The sequence below is a fragment of the Vulpes lagopus genome, chromosome 10 (genome assembly GCF_018345385.1).
Source record: "Vulpes lagopus strain Blue_001 chromosome 10, ASM1834538v1, whole genome shotgun sequence".
In the NCBI taxonomy this organism is placed as follows: Eukaryota; Metazoa; Chordata; class Mammalia; order Carnivora; family Canidae; genus Vulpes; species Vulpes lagopus.
In genome coordinates this window covers 71770440-71788638 of record NC_054833.1, presented here as the reverse complement: position 1 = coordinate 71788638, position 18199 = coordinate 71770440, and the positions used below count along the sequence as shown (strand labels likewise).

Below are 18199 nucleotides of genomic sequence, written 5' to 3'. Positions count from 1 at the left end.
TATTTCTCTATTTCCCTACAGAACTCAACAAATACTTACTTAGTTCTATTGCCGCATGAACACAATAAAAGAGTGATACATTATATCTAACCAGAATACACTCGGCCAGCAAGGGTGACACATGACGGTCTGTTCTGATCAGCCACCTATCAACCACTTACATTTGGTTTCTGTCTCCACTGGATTCCAAGATTTCCAGTTACCATCACTTCATAGTAGAGAATGTTTCCACTGTCGTTCGGATGAAACCAATTCATCTCATTTTCTGATGAAATCAGTAACATGGAAGTCTCAAATATTTCAGCACCATAATGCTTTGTCAAAGTTTCCAAGGTAGCCAGATATTTCACCTTTAGGTCATGAGTAGATACACTACTGTCACAAATAGTCTTGTTATTAAATTCCTTCAGGAAATCCTTGAAAACATTATTTATCCGCATCCTGGTGAGAAGGTTCCTCTGTCTGATGGACTTATTCAATGTCTCTGGAATATATCGCTTATAGCTAAAACAAAGTAGAAAAATATGTCTCTCTTTCATGTACAGGTCAAGAGAACAGTATAGAAACAAACCCAAATCTATAAATCTTCCTTTCACATGTTGCCCAATGAGAAAGGAAGACCTACTCCCAGTGGGTCTTAGATTAGAGTAAGCACAAGGATGATAATCACAAGGATATAGAGGTGATTAGGGACAGAAAGAGAAGAAAAAAGCACATGTCCCACAGGTTTTACTGAACTAGGAATTCCTACAAGTATTATCCAATTTTCTGGGTCTCAAAGGCAGGCAGCAAAATGGACTTATCTGTGTGTTTGCTTGCTAGTGTCACTGTTGCTGTGCACACAGGTACTCACATAAACTGCTATTAAGATTCAGCATCAGTGAGAAAGTGGTTTCAAAGGTGTCAAGACTGATTATAGATGCTTTGTATAGTCTACTTTTAGGTCTGTTTCATAATTTTTCTGTAAAGATCATATATTGCTTTTGTAAGAAATGGGGAAAAACACGTAAAATCTAATTAAATACAAAAGACTTCGTGTTTGCCATGTCAAAGTATCCCAGACGTATTAAATGGATTGACAAGGAAACTGAAAGATCAGTTAGTTATGCTGGTGCTATTGGGAAAGTATCTATAACTAAACTGATACACTGCTATGAGAAGCCAGTTTTAAGGACAGTATGAACACCCATGAAGGAAAGAATAAACTGGGGACCAAATGAGTGGGGAGATCAGTCTGCCTATTACTCCTACTCTGAGATGGCACCTGACAACTGGGTAATCCCTGCTCCTTGAATTGTTTCACGACAGTGGAAAACTACAAAGTCAGGAATTTATCACAACAGATATTGTAACATTTTAGGTTAATGTAACAGAGGAAGATCAGAGGAGGGGTCATTTTTCACCTTTGGCTCATGACAAAGGAAAGAGGAAGTGCCCAGAGCAAAAGCCACAGAGAAACAAGAAAGCAGCGGCAGAGCATGTATCTAACCAATTCTGCATCACTGAGGAGCACTGCGATGATCCACACCAAACTCTCCTCCAAGGCAAGAGATACAGGGAGGAACCTTATGAGAAGGGGCACACTGCCTATCACAAATAATACAGCTATAAATAACTTGCTCTCCACAATGAGACTATCTTCTTTTATGACATTCAAAATAACTCCATGGGAAAAAATGAGTGGGAAATATCAGAAAAGGAGACAGAACATGAGAGACTCCTAACTCTGGGAAATGAACAAGGGGTGGTAGAAAGGGAGGTGGGCGGGGGGTGGGGGTGACTGACGGGCACTGAGGGGGGCACTTGATGGGATGAGCACTGGGTGTTATTCTATATGTTGGCAAATTGACCTCCAATAAAAAATAAATTTAAAAAAATCAAAACATCAATCAAAAAATCAAAGCAACATTCTCCTTGGTAAAAACATAGTTTATAGATGGATAGGAATTACACAGTTTGAATATTCCTTCACAAAGACTTGACCCTGAATGACATTTTTAAGTGAATAAAATTTTCTTCAGGTAACATCCTTCACGTCAAATTAACAGCTCTCAGTGAACTCTAGTTCAGGCTATGGATGACAGTAGCTGCCTGTAGAACAATATTGAGAAGGATTTTAAGGCTGGTCCTGCACAAAAGGAAAAAGTGCAGTGATGGCAATGCCCACCATGGGCAGAGGTGCAAGGGGTGGGCACGTGGGCCACCAGTCTGATTGGCATCACTAGCCCAGAACTTTCACCCGAATACAAATTTCTGAGATCAGCCAACATTCAAAATCAGGACACTACTATAATTGTGCTACCTTTTATAAATGTTCTAAACAAGATTTGGGCTCTGCAGAGAACAGGGGTTAGCCAAAAACTGTCAGTGGTTAAACTGAGATGTGTGAAGATGTATAAAAAGCACCATCCCCACAATTAATTCTGTAACCAGCAGGAAGATTTACCTGATGTCCTTGGGCAGTTCTGGCAACTGCATCTTCTTCATCATGGCATAGTGGGAGATGGCCAGGACAGCCATTCCCAGACACTCATTCTCAATATCGTGCCCATCCTGCTCAGTCTTGGGGTCTCGAATGGGAGCCAGGCATTTGACCAAATCATATTGTCCCTTTGGAGCAGAGGTGAGAAGAAATGAGCCACCACTTAAGTTTCAAGCCCATGTCTCTAACCTTGACAGTAAAGTTCCCCACACAGGGAGGTGCCACCCAGAAAAGCAGTACAGCAATGAGACTAATAGGATTTACAGCTTCTCTGGCACCAAAGTTCTTTCTCAACAATTGAGTATGAAGGGTTCAGGCAATGTTCTCCCCAGGTTAATTTGTTTTTTTAACAAATATTTACTGAGCAGTATGTTACCTGCTGATGAATAGCATAAACATGTAAGGGTCCTTCTCAGGGCTTATCTATAAATGATGGCAGCCAGCAGAGCGTACTAGGTTTTGGACAGCACCAGGGCAAGAGAGAGTGACAGCTGGTGGCACTGGCTCATTGATCCCATATACACTGAGACAGCCTAGCCTAGGAACTGGGTGTCTAACTGACAGGGCACCACACCCTGTTTGGAGGTTGATTTAGAAAAAGGGGAAGGAATCCACATTCTACAGTGTGTCATTACCACATAGATTTATTGTTATCTGTTGTTTAAGCTTTTAGTAGTGAAATGTATCACCAAAATATTACCACCACCACCCCCTGCTGGAGGTGCACAACCACCCAAGAGCCAGTGAGGGCTTCGAAAACAGAGAAAGAAAACTAAAAATCAGTACTCATCACTTGTCTCGTATAGAGTAATGACGATGATGGCAATGCTAGCTCCCTTTTCTTAAACTCTAACCTCAGTACTAGACACTGTATTAGGTTCCTTTTATATACTGTTTCACTTTATCTTCGCAACAACCCTATGAGGTGGATGCTAACATTATTACTTCTACTTAGCAAACGAAAAATCTAAGGCACCCCAGGGTTAAATCACTTCACTCACACATTTGGTAATTATTGATTACTGAGAACCAATTATGGGCTAGATGTCATTCTAGGTGCCAGGGAGATACATAGCAGTAAACCAAACTGCATCCCTGACCACAGGAAGACTCCATGCTGAGAAGAAAGAATAGACAGAGAGAAATACAGAACATCAAATAGCTATAAGAAGTCAAGTGGAAAGATAGAGTGCCATGGGAGCCAGGGACCCAGGAAGTGGTGGGGGTAAGTCAAACTTAGATGTGACTCCAGGGCTCTGGTTTTGCAACACTGTGCTACAGCCACACTCAATCCTTACTAACACTAAGTACACTCAACACTTCAGCTGTTCTCTAGCTGGAACAGAGGTAGACGTGAAAACTGAGGGCAGTGTTTCTATATAAGTAAGACTCGCTTTCCCTGAAGGTACTTTAACTTAGTGGTTTCTGGATGGAGGCTTCTCACTGCTGCAGTTCCTCTTCTTTCCAAGATAGACTGCTTGTTTCTCTCAGGTAAGAAAAGGCCACTGTTCACTTCCATAAACTCCTAAAGACCAACCAACAACAATCATCTCTGCCAGCAACGTGTGAAGAACAGAACAAAATCTGAAACTGTTTTGTTTGGCTGTGATTTTCTGTAAACATCACTACTTCAACTAACTCATTCCTGAACCTCTCAAAGGTCAGATTCTAATGCAATACTTATTCTTGAAGTATGGCATGCTCTTCCTTTGAATATAGAAAACTGGAAGGTTGAACAAAAAATGATTAATCTGAAAATGGCCAGTTCATTTAATTTTTTCAATATACTATCTGCCCAGGGCTGTGCATTTCTGTTGCCTCTAAGGCCACTTCGAAGATATGTACGGAATGGGGACCAAACACAACCAGAAACTAAAGCTGTACAATGGACTATAACTGGGAGATAAAAATCACTTGTGAAAGCATATCCCAAAGAAATACTACAACACATACAGAAACACACATGGAGGTTGCCCACAATAACCTGTTACTGTAAGAGTGACGGCACCCTAGGGAAACTTAGGAAAAGCCAAAAATGTCCACAAAGAAGAAGTGAATTAAATAAATGAGGTCTTTTCCTCTGGACTGCAGCCTTCTACTCACTTCCCACCTGCAATCTCCACAGGCATCTCCAAAAGAAAAGGCCTGTTCCCACCCCTTCTCCAACTTGCTGCTGTCTTCCCTACATAGGGAAGGACTTTGTTATCTAGCAAACACTGCCCATAACAGAAACCTCAACATCATCTTTGATACTTCAGAGTTTCTTCCTTTCCACAGCCAACCCATCAGTAAATCCTATCAATTCTATCTCTGGAATTAAATGTAGATCCAACCATTTTTCTCTAACATTACTACCACTGCACTAGGTCAAACCAGCATCTTCTCTCCCTGGGACCAAAGCACAGGATCTTCTCCTCATCGGCCTTCCCAGTCTCACTCCTTATCACCCTCCTCTCCTTCAGATACACACACTTTCTCCTCAGCTCTGGCCTGCCCCATAGCCTTCCTGCATTCTGTTCTCTCCCTATCAGATGTTTTCAAGCAGGGAGATTTTTCCCTGGAGGGGATACCTGGCAATGTCTGGAGACATTTTTGATTGTCACAACTGGGGGGATGGCATTTAATGAGTAGAGGCCAGGGGTCTGGGTAAATATCCTACAGTGCATAGGGTAGTTTCTCACAGCAAAAAATTACTCAGCCCAAAATGTCACTAGTGCTGCTGTTAAAAAGCCATGCACTAGAGAAGAAATAATTTCCCCGCTCCCTCCTTAGAACTGCAGACTCCTTGTTCTTCCAGATTTGGTAAAAGTGTCACTTCCTTAGAGACTTTCTCTGATCATACTATTTAAATTAGATATTCCCACTCCAATCCCCTCCCCATATTCCCTGTCACAAAAGCTTTTTCCTTCATGGCACTTCTCACAATTCTTCTGTATTACCTATGTATCATTTTATTTGCTCATTTGTTTTCTCTTTGTCCCACTTGATCTGGTATCTGATGCTGCAGAGACCATGTCTGTCTTGTTCAGCACAGTGTCTGCAGCACTGCAGCAAAGAGTACACAGATATTCAGTAAATATTTGTTGAATGAGTGAATTATTATGAAGCCATTATATACTTTTAATTGACATCTCAAATATCAATAGGATGGATAAAAAAGCAGTTTATAAAATGATAAAATATTTTTTAAAAACTACGCAGTACATAATATATGCCTGCATGGTAAAAACTCAGGAAGCATGTCACCAAAAATGTTGGGTATCTCAGGGTAATATAATTTAGGTGACTCTTACTTCTCTTCTGACTTTTGTCTACCCTACTACCGCTGTGACCAAGAGTAGCCACCTCTTTCCTCCCTGAATGTTACTCTGACTGCTGAGATGTCCTCATTTACCCCACTGAACTACACCTTCCCTCATTTACAGCTTGCCTTTGCTCTCTCCATGGGAGGCACTGTGGATGAGAAGTAAAATGATAGGAGATGAGGGAGAAAGAGAAGAATAGGGAAGAAATGAAGTCTTAAAAGCTCACAAGTGGGACAACCAGCCCCCTGGGACACGGAATTGCTGACTTTATGCTCTTCATCTTGGGCAAGTCCACAGGTGGCAAGGCCTGCCCAAAGAGAGGGCCATAAAACAAACACCCTAGCCACCAACAAGTTCAGCTGCTCAAGGGAATCTGAACTCTGTGATGCCTTACCCTTCCCAGGAACTCTAGTTTCTCTTGGGCCCAAATGTCTCACCTGAGCAAAGAGATACTCCAAAGAACTGGCGTCAAGAAGAGGGGTAGCATCTGGAACTTTTTTTTTCTCATAGCCATTTTTCTGCTTCTTTGGGGAATGTCGCCATACAGACTGCTCATTATCATTAGTCCCGTGCCAGTTGGTGAAATAGAACCTGGAAGACAGGAAAATAAACATCAATTTTGGGAAAGGGGATCTCAGAATGTATGGGAGAGGTATCCTGGTTATACCCAGAGTGCTCAGTGCTGGAGGCTAAACTTGCCTAAAAAGCAAGCAGACAGACAGACAGACCTGTGGAGCTCTTCATTGGTTATAAAGTCCTTTTTCTTTTCACTCTTACAAGCACTCTCTGAAGAGTGTCCTGCCAGAACCTGGACTCAGGGAGATAAAGTGACTTTCCACTATATCTTCCTAAATAGGAAGCTACAACTGATGAGACCAGAGGCTGCCCGGCCACTCCCTTCACCTTTAATAAGGCCACCCTGCCTTGTTTCCAAGACCCATTTTATTCACATTCTAACATTTCTGTTCAAACGATTTTAGTTTCCTTGTATAATCAAGATGTACAGGTAATATAGCACTGTTTCCTTTTTTCCCATTTTTCCAAAATTGATAGTTTATCTTACAATGAATACAGCTAAAGTAGAAGAAATATATGAGCACTACCACAAGCATCAGCTTCCAGTAGAATGAAACTAATAAGCACTTTATGCCATTTAATCCTTACAGCAATTGCACAAGGGAAGTTCCACTGATTCTATTTTACAGGCAAGGAAAACTGAGGTTCCAAGAGACTAGGTGATCTGACCACAATCCTGTTCTCTTAACTACTCCTTGCCTCTGCCACCTGTAAGAGAAACACAGTGAGTTCTGGAATGTGAGAAAGTGAATGGGCCAAGCTGATCCAGCCATCTCTAGGCCACAGACTCAACTGGTACCTGGGTTTTACTTCCTTGACATGCCCATGTGCTGACAAAAAACAACTATGGAATGAAGAAGCAACAAACAAATTTCCTCCCAATTGCCAGACTGAGGAGTCCACTTTTCAAAGGCAGAAAAGAGCACAGGATGGGAGGATTCAACCAGCATCAGCGATCCCAGGTAAGCAGAAAGTAAGAAGTGAACGGATTCTACCAACTGAGCAAATACAGGAAAATCTGACACTGGGGCAGGAAAAAAAGAGAAATCAATGAGGACACAGCCAACTTCTCTGGCTATCAAATCAAGTCCAAAACAGAGAGTTCTCATCATTCACATGATAAGCAGACATCTACTAGAAGTTCTGGGAGTCAGTGTGGAAGGAGACAGGTGAAAGGTTCCAAGGACGATAAAGACAGTAGTAGCTAAGAGCTTCTCAACATTTACCCTGTGCCAGGCACTTCTTACACAAACATGCAAAGCAGGGCTCTCAGAGAAGGGCATGCAGACATGTAAATTCTGTCTGGCAGTGGATGTAGGGATGAGAAAATGAGAATCATGTGCAATATGGAAAGATACCTGGGAAAAGGCATAAAAGAATCTCCAGGATGGAGGAGGTTGTTTGAAAGAGAAGCACTGAAGACAGATTTTCCCTGAACCAGTACAAGTACATTCCCTGAACCTGCTACATCCCATGAGTCTCACTGAGAAAGAATCCTAGGACCTGGTAAAGCCAAGGGCCCAATATACCCTCTTTGGGCAGAACATGATCTTCAATGGGATCTGAATAAAAACATTCTTCAAGGCTGTTACCTGTGCCCTGTGGGACCAGCTCTGATTTGGAAATCTTTTGGCAAGATGTTCAAACAGGATAAGGCTGAGGAAATGAGACTAATGTACAGCTTTACTATTTCAGTAATGGCTGAGCAGAGCCTAAAGCAAGGCTGGGTCTAGAAATTGCCCACTGGCAAAGGCTGACAGCTATTTAGTAAGATGAAGAAACAAAAAACATAAACCTTCAAATCAGTGACTATCAAAATCAGTACCTTCCTAATTTTGTCCTAGTAAGACAAAACTAGAAGGTACATTTGTTTTAAACTCAAATGGAATTGAGACAGTGTTCTACTAGTTTCAGGTGTACCAAATAATGATTCAACAATTCTATAACATTCCTAGAAAAAAACACAGGCAGTAATCTCTTCAACATCAACTGCAGGAATATTTTTCTAGATAGGTCTCCTGAGGCAAGGGAAAACAAAAACAAATTATACTGAGCTGATACCAAAACAAAAAGCTTTTGCACAGGCAATGAAAACCATCAACATAACAAAAAGACAACCTACCAAATGGGAGAAGAAATTGCAAATGACATTTCCAAAAAGGGACGAATACTCAAAATAAAGAACTTCTATGACTTGAAACCAAATAACAAATAATCCAATTAAAAACTGGGCAGAAGACATGAACATTTTTCCAAAGAAGACATACAGACAGCTAACAGACATATGAAAAAAATGCTCTACACTCCTTTTTAAAATTAATTATCAAAATGTCCATCAAACTTGGGCCACACACAAATTTCTGGTATTAGAACATGCTAATGGAAAAAAATATAGAATGGCATAAATAAATGTAGTATAATAGCTGTGTAGATTCCTTTTCATCATGGCGTGAAGGGACGACAGGAAGGAAGGGGGAGGACGAGATAAACAGATAGACCTATTAAGGAGATGTGCCTTCTTTGCAAGTTTTTGAGAAAATTACATTACAAATGACTGCATATTCTAAGTTTACATATAGATATTATACACAACAAATTCTCTCTTGGTTTCTATAGAACTTTACTAATGGATAGTGAAATTCATTTGAATGAAAGAGCAAGAAAATATTTTTTCTTAAAAAGGAGTAAAAAATATGCTTATCTTATATTAAGATACATTATAAAACAGTAACTATTAAAAGTATTATCTAAAGACAGAGAATTATAATTGAAGCACAGAATATTTCCCAAAATAGAGCTGGGATTCCACTGAAATAGTCACTAACATTTGTTTTCATATTACACCATCTTTAGTGGTGAGATTATGAGGTTTTAAAGTTTTTGTAGTTTGTTGTAATGCAAATGTTTTAGCTTAGGGTGGGATTTTTTTTCCAAGTTCAAAGAGCCTGTGGTAACAAAGCAATATCCTGTTGAAGCGCAATGTCAGGTACAAAGTCAAGGTGCCAAAAACGAAGTAGCCATGCACTTCCTGGCAGCTAACAGTACAGGGAGGAGGCAAAGACAGCCTTTAGGGGTGAGGGACTCACACAGTCAACAAAGACCTTGAGACAAAAGTGTTTCAAGGAGGGCTCTGGAGCTGACAAGAGGATTCACCAGGTATATGACTCTGGGTAAATAACTCATATCTCCCTTTGGGACATCAGTCATTCCACCACCACCACCCCCAACTCCAAACAGTTGTGATAGTTAAATTAGGTAAACTCAGGTCTCATCCAAGACCCCAATTCTACCATTCCAGATTCTGAGCCGAGTGGAGAAACCTACAGGGAAGGACTAGAGCTCAGTATGACATGCTCCCTCCCTGGACTGCCAGATGCAAAGACACATTTCAATGCTGAATCACACAGCCAACCCCCAGGCCACAAAAAACAAGATTATACTTTAAAAAACAAATCCAAATATAGTCATAAGGCTCAGGTGGGTGGGGTGAATGTTTCCCTAAATCTGGGGCGTGAAATCTCACATGTTGTACACCTCTCCCCTTAAGGTGAGATCTTGGGTGAGTACAGAAAGATGAAAAAAAAAAGTCAGCCCTAGGATGATTATCAAAGAAAGTAGATCTGGTTCAACTGCTGCTGAGAAAAACATCCAGACCATTCTGGAATGTTAACAACTCTACCAACTTCCCAAAGGAAAGAGCAGCTAAAATCCTGGGGAGAGCCTCTGAGATCCCTGAGGGCTTTTCCAGCAAGTCCTTACATTCCATTAGCACCTGATCAAATCTAATTTCATCACATCTAAGTAAGTTAAGATCCTTTTCAAAAAGTATACACATGGTTTATAAGCACCTTTGCTAAATATATATTCACTTGTGCTTTACTAGTATCTATTTTCAATTCTATTGAAAACCTATTTTCAATTCTAGATACATAGCAAATGGGTTTTTAAACCCATTTTTAAGAAGTACTGTCTATACCCCCTTGGAAGATTATGTGACATTTAAGAAAGTCTACAATATAGGAGAAGAGGCAAATAGGAGAAGAGGCATCAGAAGAAAAGTGAGAATTCCGTCCACTAGACAAAAATCCTCAGGGAGTGGATCAAAATATCTACCCCTTGAGAACAAGACCAAACTAGAATTTTTAGGGAACCACTTTAAGCAGTGCTTCTCAAACTCTTTAGCTGCAACTTTTAAGAAGAAATAGTTTATTGTATCATGACCTGATACACAGACTTGCATATCACAAACAGAAGTTGTAAAAACAAAAACAGTATTTTTAGCATATGTGTATATGCTGATATTACCTATTCTTGCCTGTTTCTTTTTTAAAACAAATTCTAGTCACAACTCACGGAATTAAATTCATAATGAAGACTCGCCGCTTGAAAAATTCTGCTGTGGGATAGTAATTCTATTCAAAATACCCTCTGCATAATAATGTCTTTTGTAAAATGTGGCAGAAGGAGATGATCAAATTCATCTTGAATTTTATTTCAAATACCGAAAAAGTCCTTTCTCATACCAAATACAAAACTTAACCAATTACAAAATGACTACAAACCTTCTTAGTAAGTGACTCAGAGCTCCAGGCTAACTTTCATACCCCTGAAAGAGGAAGCCAGGCAGGGACCCATACCTCATCCGGTAGTGGAGCCGGAGCGATGTCTTGTCATCAATGGTGATGGTGCGATTCGGAGCATACCAGAGCTTGGTGTTCTCATCATACAGGGCAAAGAGGTTGTGACAAAGTGGAGAGATACCTGGGGAAAAGTAAAAAACATATCAGAAAACTGAAGATAGATACATTAGGCCATCTGTTTTCAAAGCAAGGACAACAAATTCTCTTATCCGAAGAATCTAGGTCACATTTTTATCCTCTTAGGGCAAATATGACTTGCAACCATCTTTAATCAGGCAGTTTTAATCATGATAATTAAGAACCATGGCTCCCCAGGAATATGTACTGTGGCTCCTGGCAAACCAGATTAAAACCATTTTAAAATAAAAGTCTAATGATATTTCTCATCACAGTGTCTATGACAGTCTTAATAAATCCTGCCTAAAAGAAAAAATATGCCAGCTGAGAGGTTCCCAGATCCCACCTGATGTGCACCTTGCTAATCCCAGAGACATTCTTGGAGTTTAGGAAATCCCCAATCTGCTCCTACAGAAATGTTTTAACAATTCTAACACACTCTGATTATGCATTAAACATGCAAAGAAGTTCCTGGCAGTAGCACACGAAATCACCAAAGTGATTTTTGTCAGTGATAAAAAAAATCTATTACCATTAATAATAAATAAATACACTTAAGTACTCTGTATAGTTATCATAAATATTTTTTATTAGTAGCCAACTAAAAAGAAGATATATGCTTAACAAGAGTGGTGTGATAGTGCTCCCTTGCTGCCCTACCCCCACGAACTGCCTCCTTTGACACAAGGATGATTAAAAAGATAAAAGAGATTATGAAGCCAAGAAAGCACCTTTCCATTGACTTCTGAGCCCATGATTAAAATTACACAGATGCTCAATCTAAAAGCATGGGGGAAGGGAAGAAGGTGATTGCAAATAATCAATGATGACTGATATTTTCATGTATGGCCAGGCCTCGAACAAAGATACAGTCATCTGAGCAATATATGAACATATAAGGTAATTGCCATTTCCCAAATCAGACATCCCAAGCGAGACTGGCACCTACAGGGACCTCGGCACCAACTCTCTCCAGTGCACACACTGCGTGAAGAAGCGGCAGATGCCCTGACATCCTAATGCTTTCCTCCTCACTGAGGTGGTCAGTTCCTGCCTCTCAAGGGATCTGCACCAATCCCCTCGGAAGTCACTCCCCCTTATACAGAGAGGATGGGGGTAAACTTCAAAGAGTATTTTTCCTTGAGAACAAAAGCAAATGAGTTTTAGATCCAGTATTGTTAGGACTATGTTTTAGGTATACTATAGGTCTTCCTTCACGAACTGGCCTTTGTGGGCTGGCCTAGAAACGCAGCCTTTATTCACACATACTCAGACTTGAATGTGCACTGACACATACATCTTGAAGCATAATTTATTTCTAACCATGAATCTGTAATTCTACCACAGGCTTGACTCTAATAATATTAGTACTTATAAACAGGAAGATCAGAGAGAGAGCTTTTTATACAAAAGTACTGGATAATTTTAACAACACTAACATTTACTGATGGTTAGGTGTCAGGCATCAGGCTAACACATTCTACATTTATTATCTTTTAATTCTCCTAACACTTAATGAGGTAATTAATGTTTCTGCCATTTTACCAGTGAAGAAACTGTGGCCTCTCGAGATTTAGTCTGATTCAAGGCTACTTGGCTAATAAAATGCAAAGTTAAGATTCACACCAAGAAAGAGCTACCAAGGAAGTAAAAGAATGAGAGTTGAAAGAACAAAAACTGACCATATATTCAGTGGACAAGAAGGAAGAAAACAATACTGCTTCCAATTACCACTTACTATAATAATAACCAGAACTATAAGAATACATGGCTTTCTGTACTCATATACTTTTAAGATTAATACATGTTTGCACCATTCCCCTGAGTCAGTTATCAAAGAGCCCACTCATTCTCTGCAGACCAGGCTTAGCAGCTGGTGCCCCACACTGACTGGCCCTCAGCCCAGAGCTACAGCAAACTCAGTGGCTACGTCTGCCTGTGGACTCAGGCTCTCGCCCCTTATCTCCTTTAGCAGCCCCTTGCTTTCTCATTAACTATAGTCCAACAACTCCATACAAACCCGGTGGCAAGAAGCTGGGCTAACAGAATAAACACTATAAACTAAACCTCAAGAGAATGGATTTGAAAAACACACACCTTAAAAAAAATACATTAGAAGCATCAATTTACGTCTAGATTTTCGCTAATTACAAATACTTTTAAAATTGATGTCTAAAGCTAGATCCTTATATACTTTGCTATCTAGTCAAAATCACCACTATAATCTATATGTCTCAGCCAATTTTATCTAGTGTCATGTTTAGTTAGTAAGGACCTACTACACTCTTCCCTATAGCACCAACCTTTTTCCCCTTTCATTGGAACTCTGGTATTTAACGCATTTGAGGCAGAAAAGATATACATCAGAAGAAAAATGGATTTCTAGACAAGCTGTATCACAAACTAGGTAGGTATTTCTTGAAACATCCATACTACCCCACCACAGTTGTGAGGGCTAAAGATGATATAAATGAAGCATGGATTGTCTGCCATCATTGCTAGTCGCATCATCATAAAATGAGGTTTCATTAAGATATAATTTACAGATGAACAAATAAAGCATGATATCAAAGGTTAAAAAAAGATATAATTTACATATCATAAAGTCTACCCATTTTAAGTGTACAATTCAGTGAATTTTAGTACATGTACAGTTATACAATCATCACCACAATCCCAGGGGATCAGATCCTTAGGTTTCTACGATTTAACTTTACTAGTCATATAAAAGTAGGTAGACAAAAACTGTCACTGATTCCAAGTTCAAAGGATAATGAAAGGGGCTTCATTTTGTTATTCACTTTGGTTTCTCACCTTCTGAGGGCAACAGGCTAACTTAAGTAAAACAAGGCTCACTTGGGGGAAAAGAAAGACCATGTTGTTCACAGCCTCACTGCCCTTTGTACAACCTGGCATTGAGACCAAGCCACCAAGTGACAACTTTTCACTTCAGGTCAGCATCATGAGGGAGAAGCAAATTATAGTGGCAGAAGGATGGATCATACTTTTCAGAAGAAGTTTTGAACAATCATTCAGATATTGAGAGATGCCACGTACTGATCTTGTAACTTTGTACCAGATGCTTTTACTGATTTAGTGCTGATATTATTCCAATTTCCTAGAGGTAGGGGAAATAAAAACTGACCTCCACAGAAGGCAAGCATCATTCCTTGGTATCGCAAGCTCAATTAGTGACAGAGCAGGAATAAGCCATTTTATGATGAAGAAAGTGAAAAGTGTAACACCCAGAATTAAAATCAATGGCCTAAGATCAAATGCAATTAAGTGGCAGAGGCAGAGCAGAGCCTCTGCCTCACGGAGCCCACACCTCTTTCCACTTGGCAGAGCTCCCAGGGGCAGAGACACCAGGATCTGCCTGCAGGATGGTGTGCCACGGAAATGTACCTTGGGCAACTGCCAGTACTCACAGCATTCCTGCGCGGCCCTGATGCATAGCTCCTCTGCTGTGTACTCTCCGCTGCCCAGCCGGAGGGGCTCCCTATCAGAAAGATAGAAGAGCACTTCCAACCCTGGTTCAGGGGCCTCCAGATTCACCTCAGTCTTCTTGGAGCTCCTCATTTTAGCACAGAAAGCCATGGCATTGCAGTCCTCTTTTATATTTAGATACTGTAGTGGAAGGAAAATGAGATAGTGTGGTCATTCTATGTGCTAAGATTCAAGTGGTAAAAGAAAATGTTAGGAAGGTAAGAAGGCAGAAATATATCTCAAGCAGGTAGGTATCTCCCCTTGCCCTTCCCTCTCTGAAAATCAAATGCATCATAACTTATGATAGGTGAAACTATCCATTGTAACAATGAAAATAATCAATTCTAATTGATTCTAATTATGATCAGTCCATGTTCTCAAAAATCAGACTAATTTTAGACACAGACTAAATCTGTCTTCTCTATTTGTACAAAAGTGGTAGTTGAAAAATGTGGCTCATTCTGGAACCACTGATGTTAATGCTACTAATGTTGCTACCTCTACTAGAATTATTTCACTTTTGAATTGACCTATGGCATAGATCACATCATCTTTAACTTTGTCTACCTCCCACCACCCTATGAGCTGAGTAAGGGCGTGAACCCATATTTTATCTATCTTCATGCCCCCAGAGCTTAGCCCAGGGCTGGCTCTGAGATAGTATATGCAAAGTGACTACCAATTCAGGCTGATGAGCCATATGAAAGGGTCTTTAAAATTAAATGAACAGAGCCAGGTGCTTGTCACTCCACAGGCAGGTAGGATGATGGGTAGCACTATGTGGCAGCAGAAGAAGGGCTGGAAGCCTTGTTTTGAAGAGGTCAGAACTTGGTGAGAAATTTACAAATAAGTCATTCACCTGAGCTCCCTCTAAAGGGAGGGCAACTAGGATCAAAGAGCCAGCCCCAGCAACTTAGCCTTAGACAAGGCAGAAAGGAAGGGTGACAAAGGAAAGCCCTACACATTCTTTCTTCCTCTCACTCTGACACCAGCTGCCTACAAACTAATTTCCCTGACCCCAGGTTCCTACTTTCCTTCTGCCTGCCAAGCCAAACATCACTTAGCCCTCAAAATAATGCCTCTGTAACACATATCGGATCCTCTGATTAATCTACAAGTGAAATCTCAAACTCCTAACAGAGTCCCTCCGGCTGGGCAGCGGAGGCTAGCCAATCCCAAGCCTCATCTTCCATCACTCCTGGCCTCTGACTTCATGCCTGAAAACCACAGAGCTAGCTCCCTCCCTATTCTATGTTTCACACCTTCTTGCCTTTGGTCATCCTGATTTCTCTACCAGGAATACCTTTCCACTTCATCCCTTTCACGGCAAACTGCAATTTCCTTTAGAACTCAGCTTGGAGTGATGCTTGGGTGGCTAAGTGGTTGAGCGTCCGCCTTGGACTCAGGTGGTGATCCTGGGGCCTGGGGATCAAGTCCCACATCGGGCTCCCTCTGAAGAGCCTGCTTCTCCCTCTGTTTATGTCTCTGGCTCTCATGAATAAATAAAATTTTTAAATCTTAAAAAAAAAAAAGAACTCAACTTGAACATTACCTCTTCCAAGAAGCACATATGAACTTCCATCCTATCCCCTAAGTTAGATGAGCTCTCCCAAACTCACCTCGCTGCACTAACCACACTGGGTTATGACCATCTTACACACATGTCTGTTTGTCTCTCCCACTCATATATGCTTGCCCTTAGGGGCAAGGAACTTTGTATTATTCATCTTTGTATCCCCAGTACCTAGCATAGAACCTTACATTTAATAGGAACTTGCATAATAGCCCAAGGAAGCTCAAAACAAGACAAGTCATAGAGTGTGGACAACAGCCACAGTTCTTTTCACTGAACTCACGTCATTGATTATCAGCTGCCCTGGTGAGGCAAGATACTTACAGGAAAGACATGAACCAGATGTACCTCAATGCTATAAACTGAGAGGCACCCAATTTTACTTTCTCATCCCTGAAATAACCTGAAAACCAGAATCTTCCAGAAAACAGGCTGAAAGACTAGGCTCATAACTTACCTTGAGGGTTCAGATCAACTGTCAAGCAAGAAAGTTTTCAAACTCAACACTAGGCCCCCAACTCCATCCCACAACGAAAAATAGAAACGGAATACAAAGCAGCTACAGTCTGCTTTATAAGATATGATAAACCTTTGTCTTTGAGATCCTATATGGGCATGGCAGGAGAAGATCTCAGAGATGGTGTTATACCCTTTCACCCTAAGTAAATAATCAGGCAAGTATATGTAATTATATATGGACAAGGTGTGGTACTTAAAATAAGAGAAAATACAACTGACAACATACACCAGGAGATGAAACAAAACAAGAACTATCAAGAGGAAAGGAATACTATGCAGGAATACTACGCAGCTAAAAGATGACATAAAGCTACATGAACCCACACTGGAAAATATATAGGACATACTGCAAAGTGAAAAAAGGCATAATATGTATATTATGATCCTTTTGGTCATGCATATGCATAATATGGAAAAATAATAAATTGTTAAAATGCTGAATATCTAGGAAGGATTATAAGAAAACTTTACTTTTTACTTTGGACTTCCTATACTTTCACACTCTTGGGATTTTTATTTTTTGTTTTTCATTTTTTTTAAGATTTATTTTTATTTATTTATGATAGACATAGAGAGAGAGAGAGAGAGGCAGAGACACAGGCAGAGGGAGAAGCAGGCTCCATGCCGGGAGCCCGACGCGGGACTCGATCCTGGGACTCCAGGATCGCCCCCTGGGCCAAAGGCAGGCGCGAAACCACTGAGCCACCCAGGGATCCCCACTCTTGGGATTTTTAAACCAGCACACTCAACATTTGGAAATGAACAAAAATTAAAATACTGATATTTAAAAAGTAAGATATAAGGGCAGGTAGCCCTATAAGTTCAAAATCAGCTTCATTATTCTCTTTAAAGCCATTTTCCTTTTGGTCTTTTAAAAAAATATGCAAATGTACATACCTGCATTTATTCGGCTGTCCAATGTCCTCCAAAAGGCAGACTGGGTTTTCTTCTCTAGTTTCCAAAGTCCGTTTAGAGTCGGGCTAAGACAAGGATAAATAAATAAATCAGCTGCAGAGGTAATTGCATCAGAAAATAAGCGGACACTTTTATTAAGGAAGCAGCCCAAACCATAAGTGGGCAGGAAAAAGCATTTGGGAGGAAAAAGGGGAAAAAAATTGATGATGACAGTGAGAGGACAGAGAGGCATCTGAAAAGATGATATTTTCACTGTTTCAAGAAAGGAAGCCAAGGCCTTCTGCTTCCTGGCATAGAGTGCCCTGTCTAGTGTAAGTGAGGACCGTGTGCCTTTTCCGTCAACCTCTCTCCTGAGGCTGTGAACAATAGTTTAGGACACCCAACATATGCACTTTTACTTCCCATTTCCATTTCCTTTAGAATTACCCTCCTCCCAACCCGTTCTGTCCTTGGCCTCATTTTAATGGTGAAACATCATACGATACAGTGAAAGGGGGAAGGCCTAAGAATAGGCCTGATGAAAAATGCTTTTAATTCACCAAATATTTTTTGAGCTATTCTTACTTGAATACTTAGGTAGCAACAA

At 40.5% G+C, this 18199-nt stretch overlaps 1 protein-coding gene across 2 annotated transcripts in view; it reads right to left on the bottom strand.

Annotated features, from left to right (window-relative positions):
* Positions 1 to 18199, bottom strand: part of JAK1 (Janus kinase 1) — a 125819-nt gene that overhangs the window by 29631 nt on the left and 77989 nt on the right. For both annotated transcript variants that reach the window (XM_041769964.1, XM_041769965.1), the window contains exons 2-7: positions 17596 to 17678; positions 14549 to 14747; positions 11001 to 11124; positions 6225 to 6378; positions 2447 to 2610; positions 162 to 504 (exon numbers count right to left, since the gene is read on the bottom strand). In XM_041769964.1, coding sequence (XP_041625898.1) covers positions 162 to 504; positions 2447 to 2610; positions 6225 to 6378; positions 11001 to 11124; positions 14549 to 14747; positions 17596 to 17601 — 990 coding nt within the window. In that variant the 5' untranslated portion in view covers positions 17602 to 17678. The remainder of the gene's footprint in view (positions 1 to 161; positions 505 to 2446; positions 2611 to 6224; positions 6379 to 11000; positions 11125 to 14548; positions 14748 to 17595; positions 17679 to 18199) is intronic.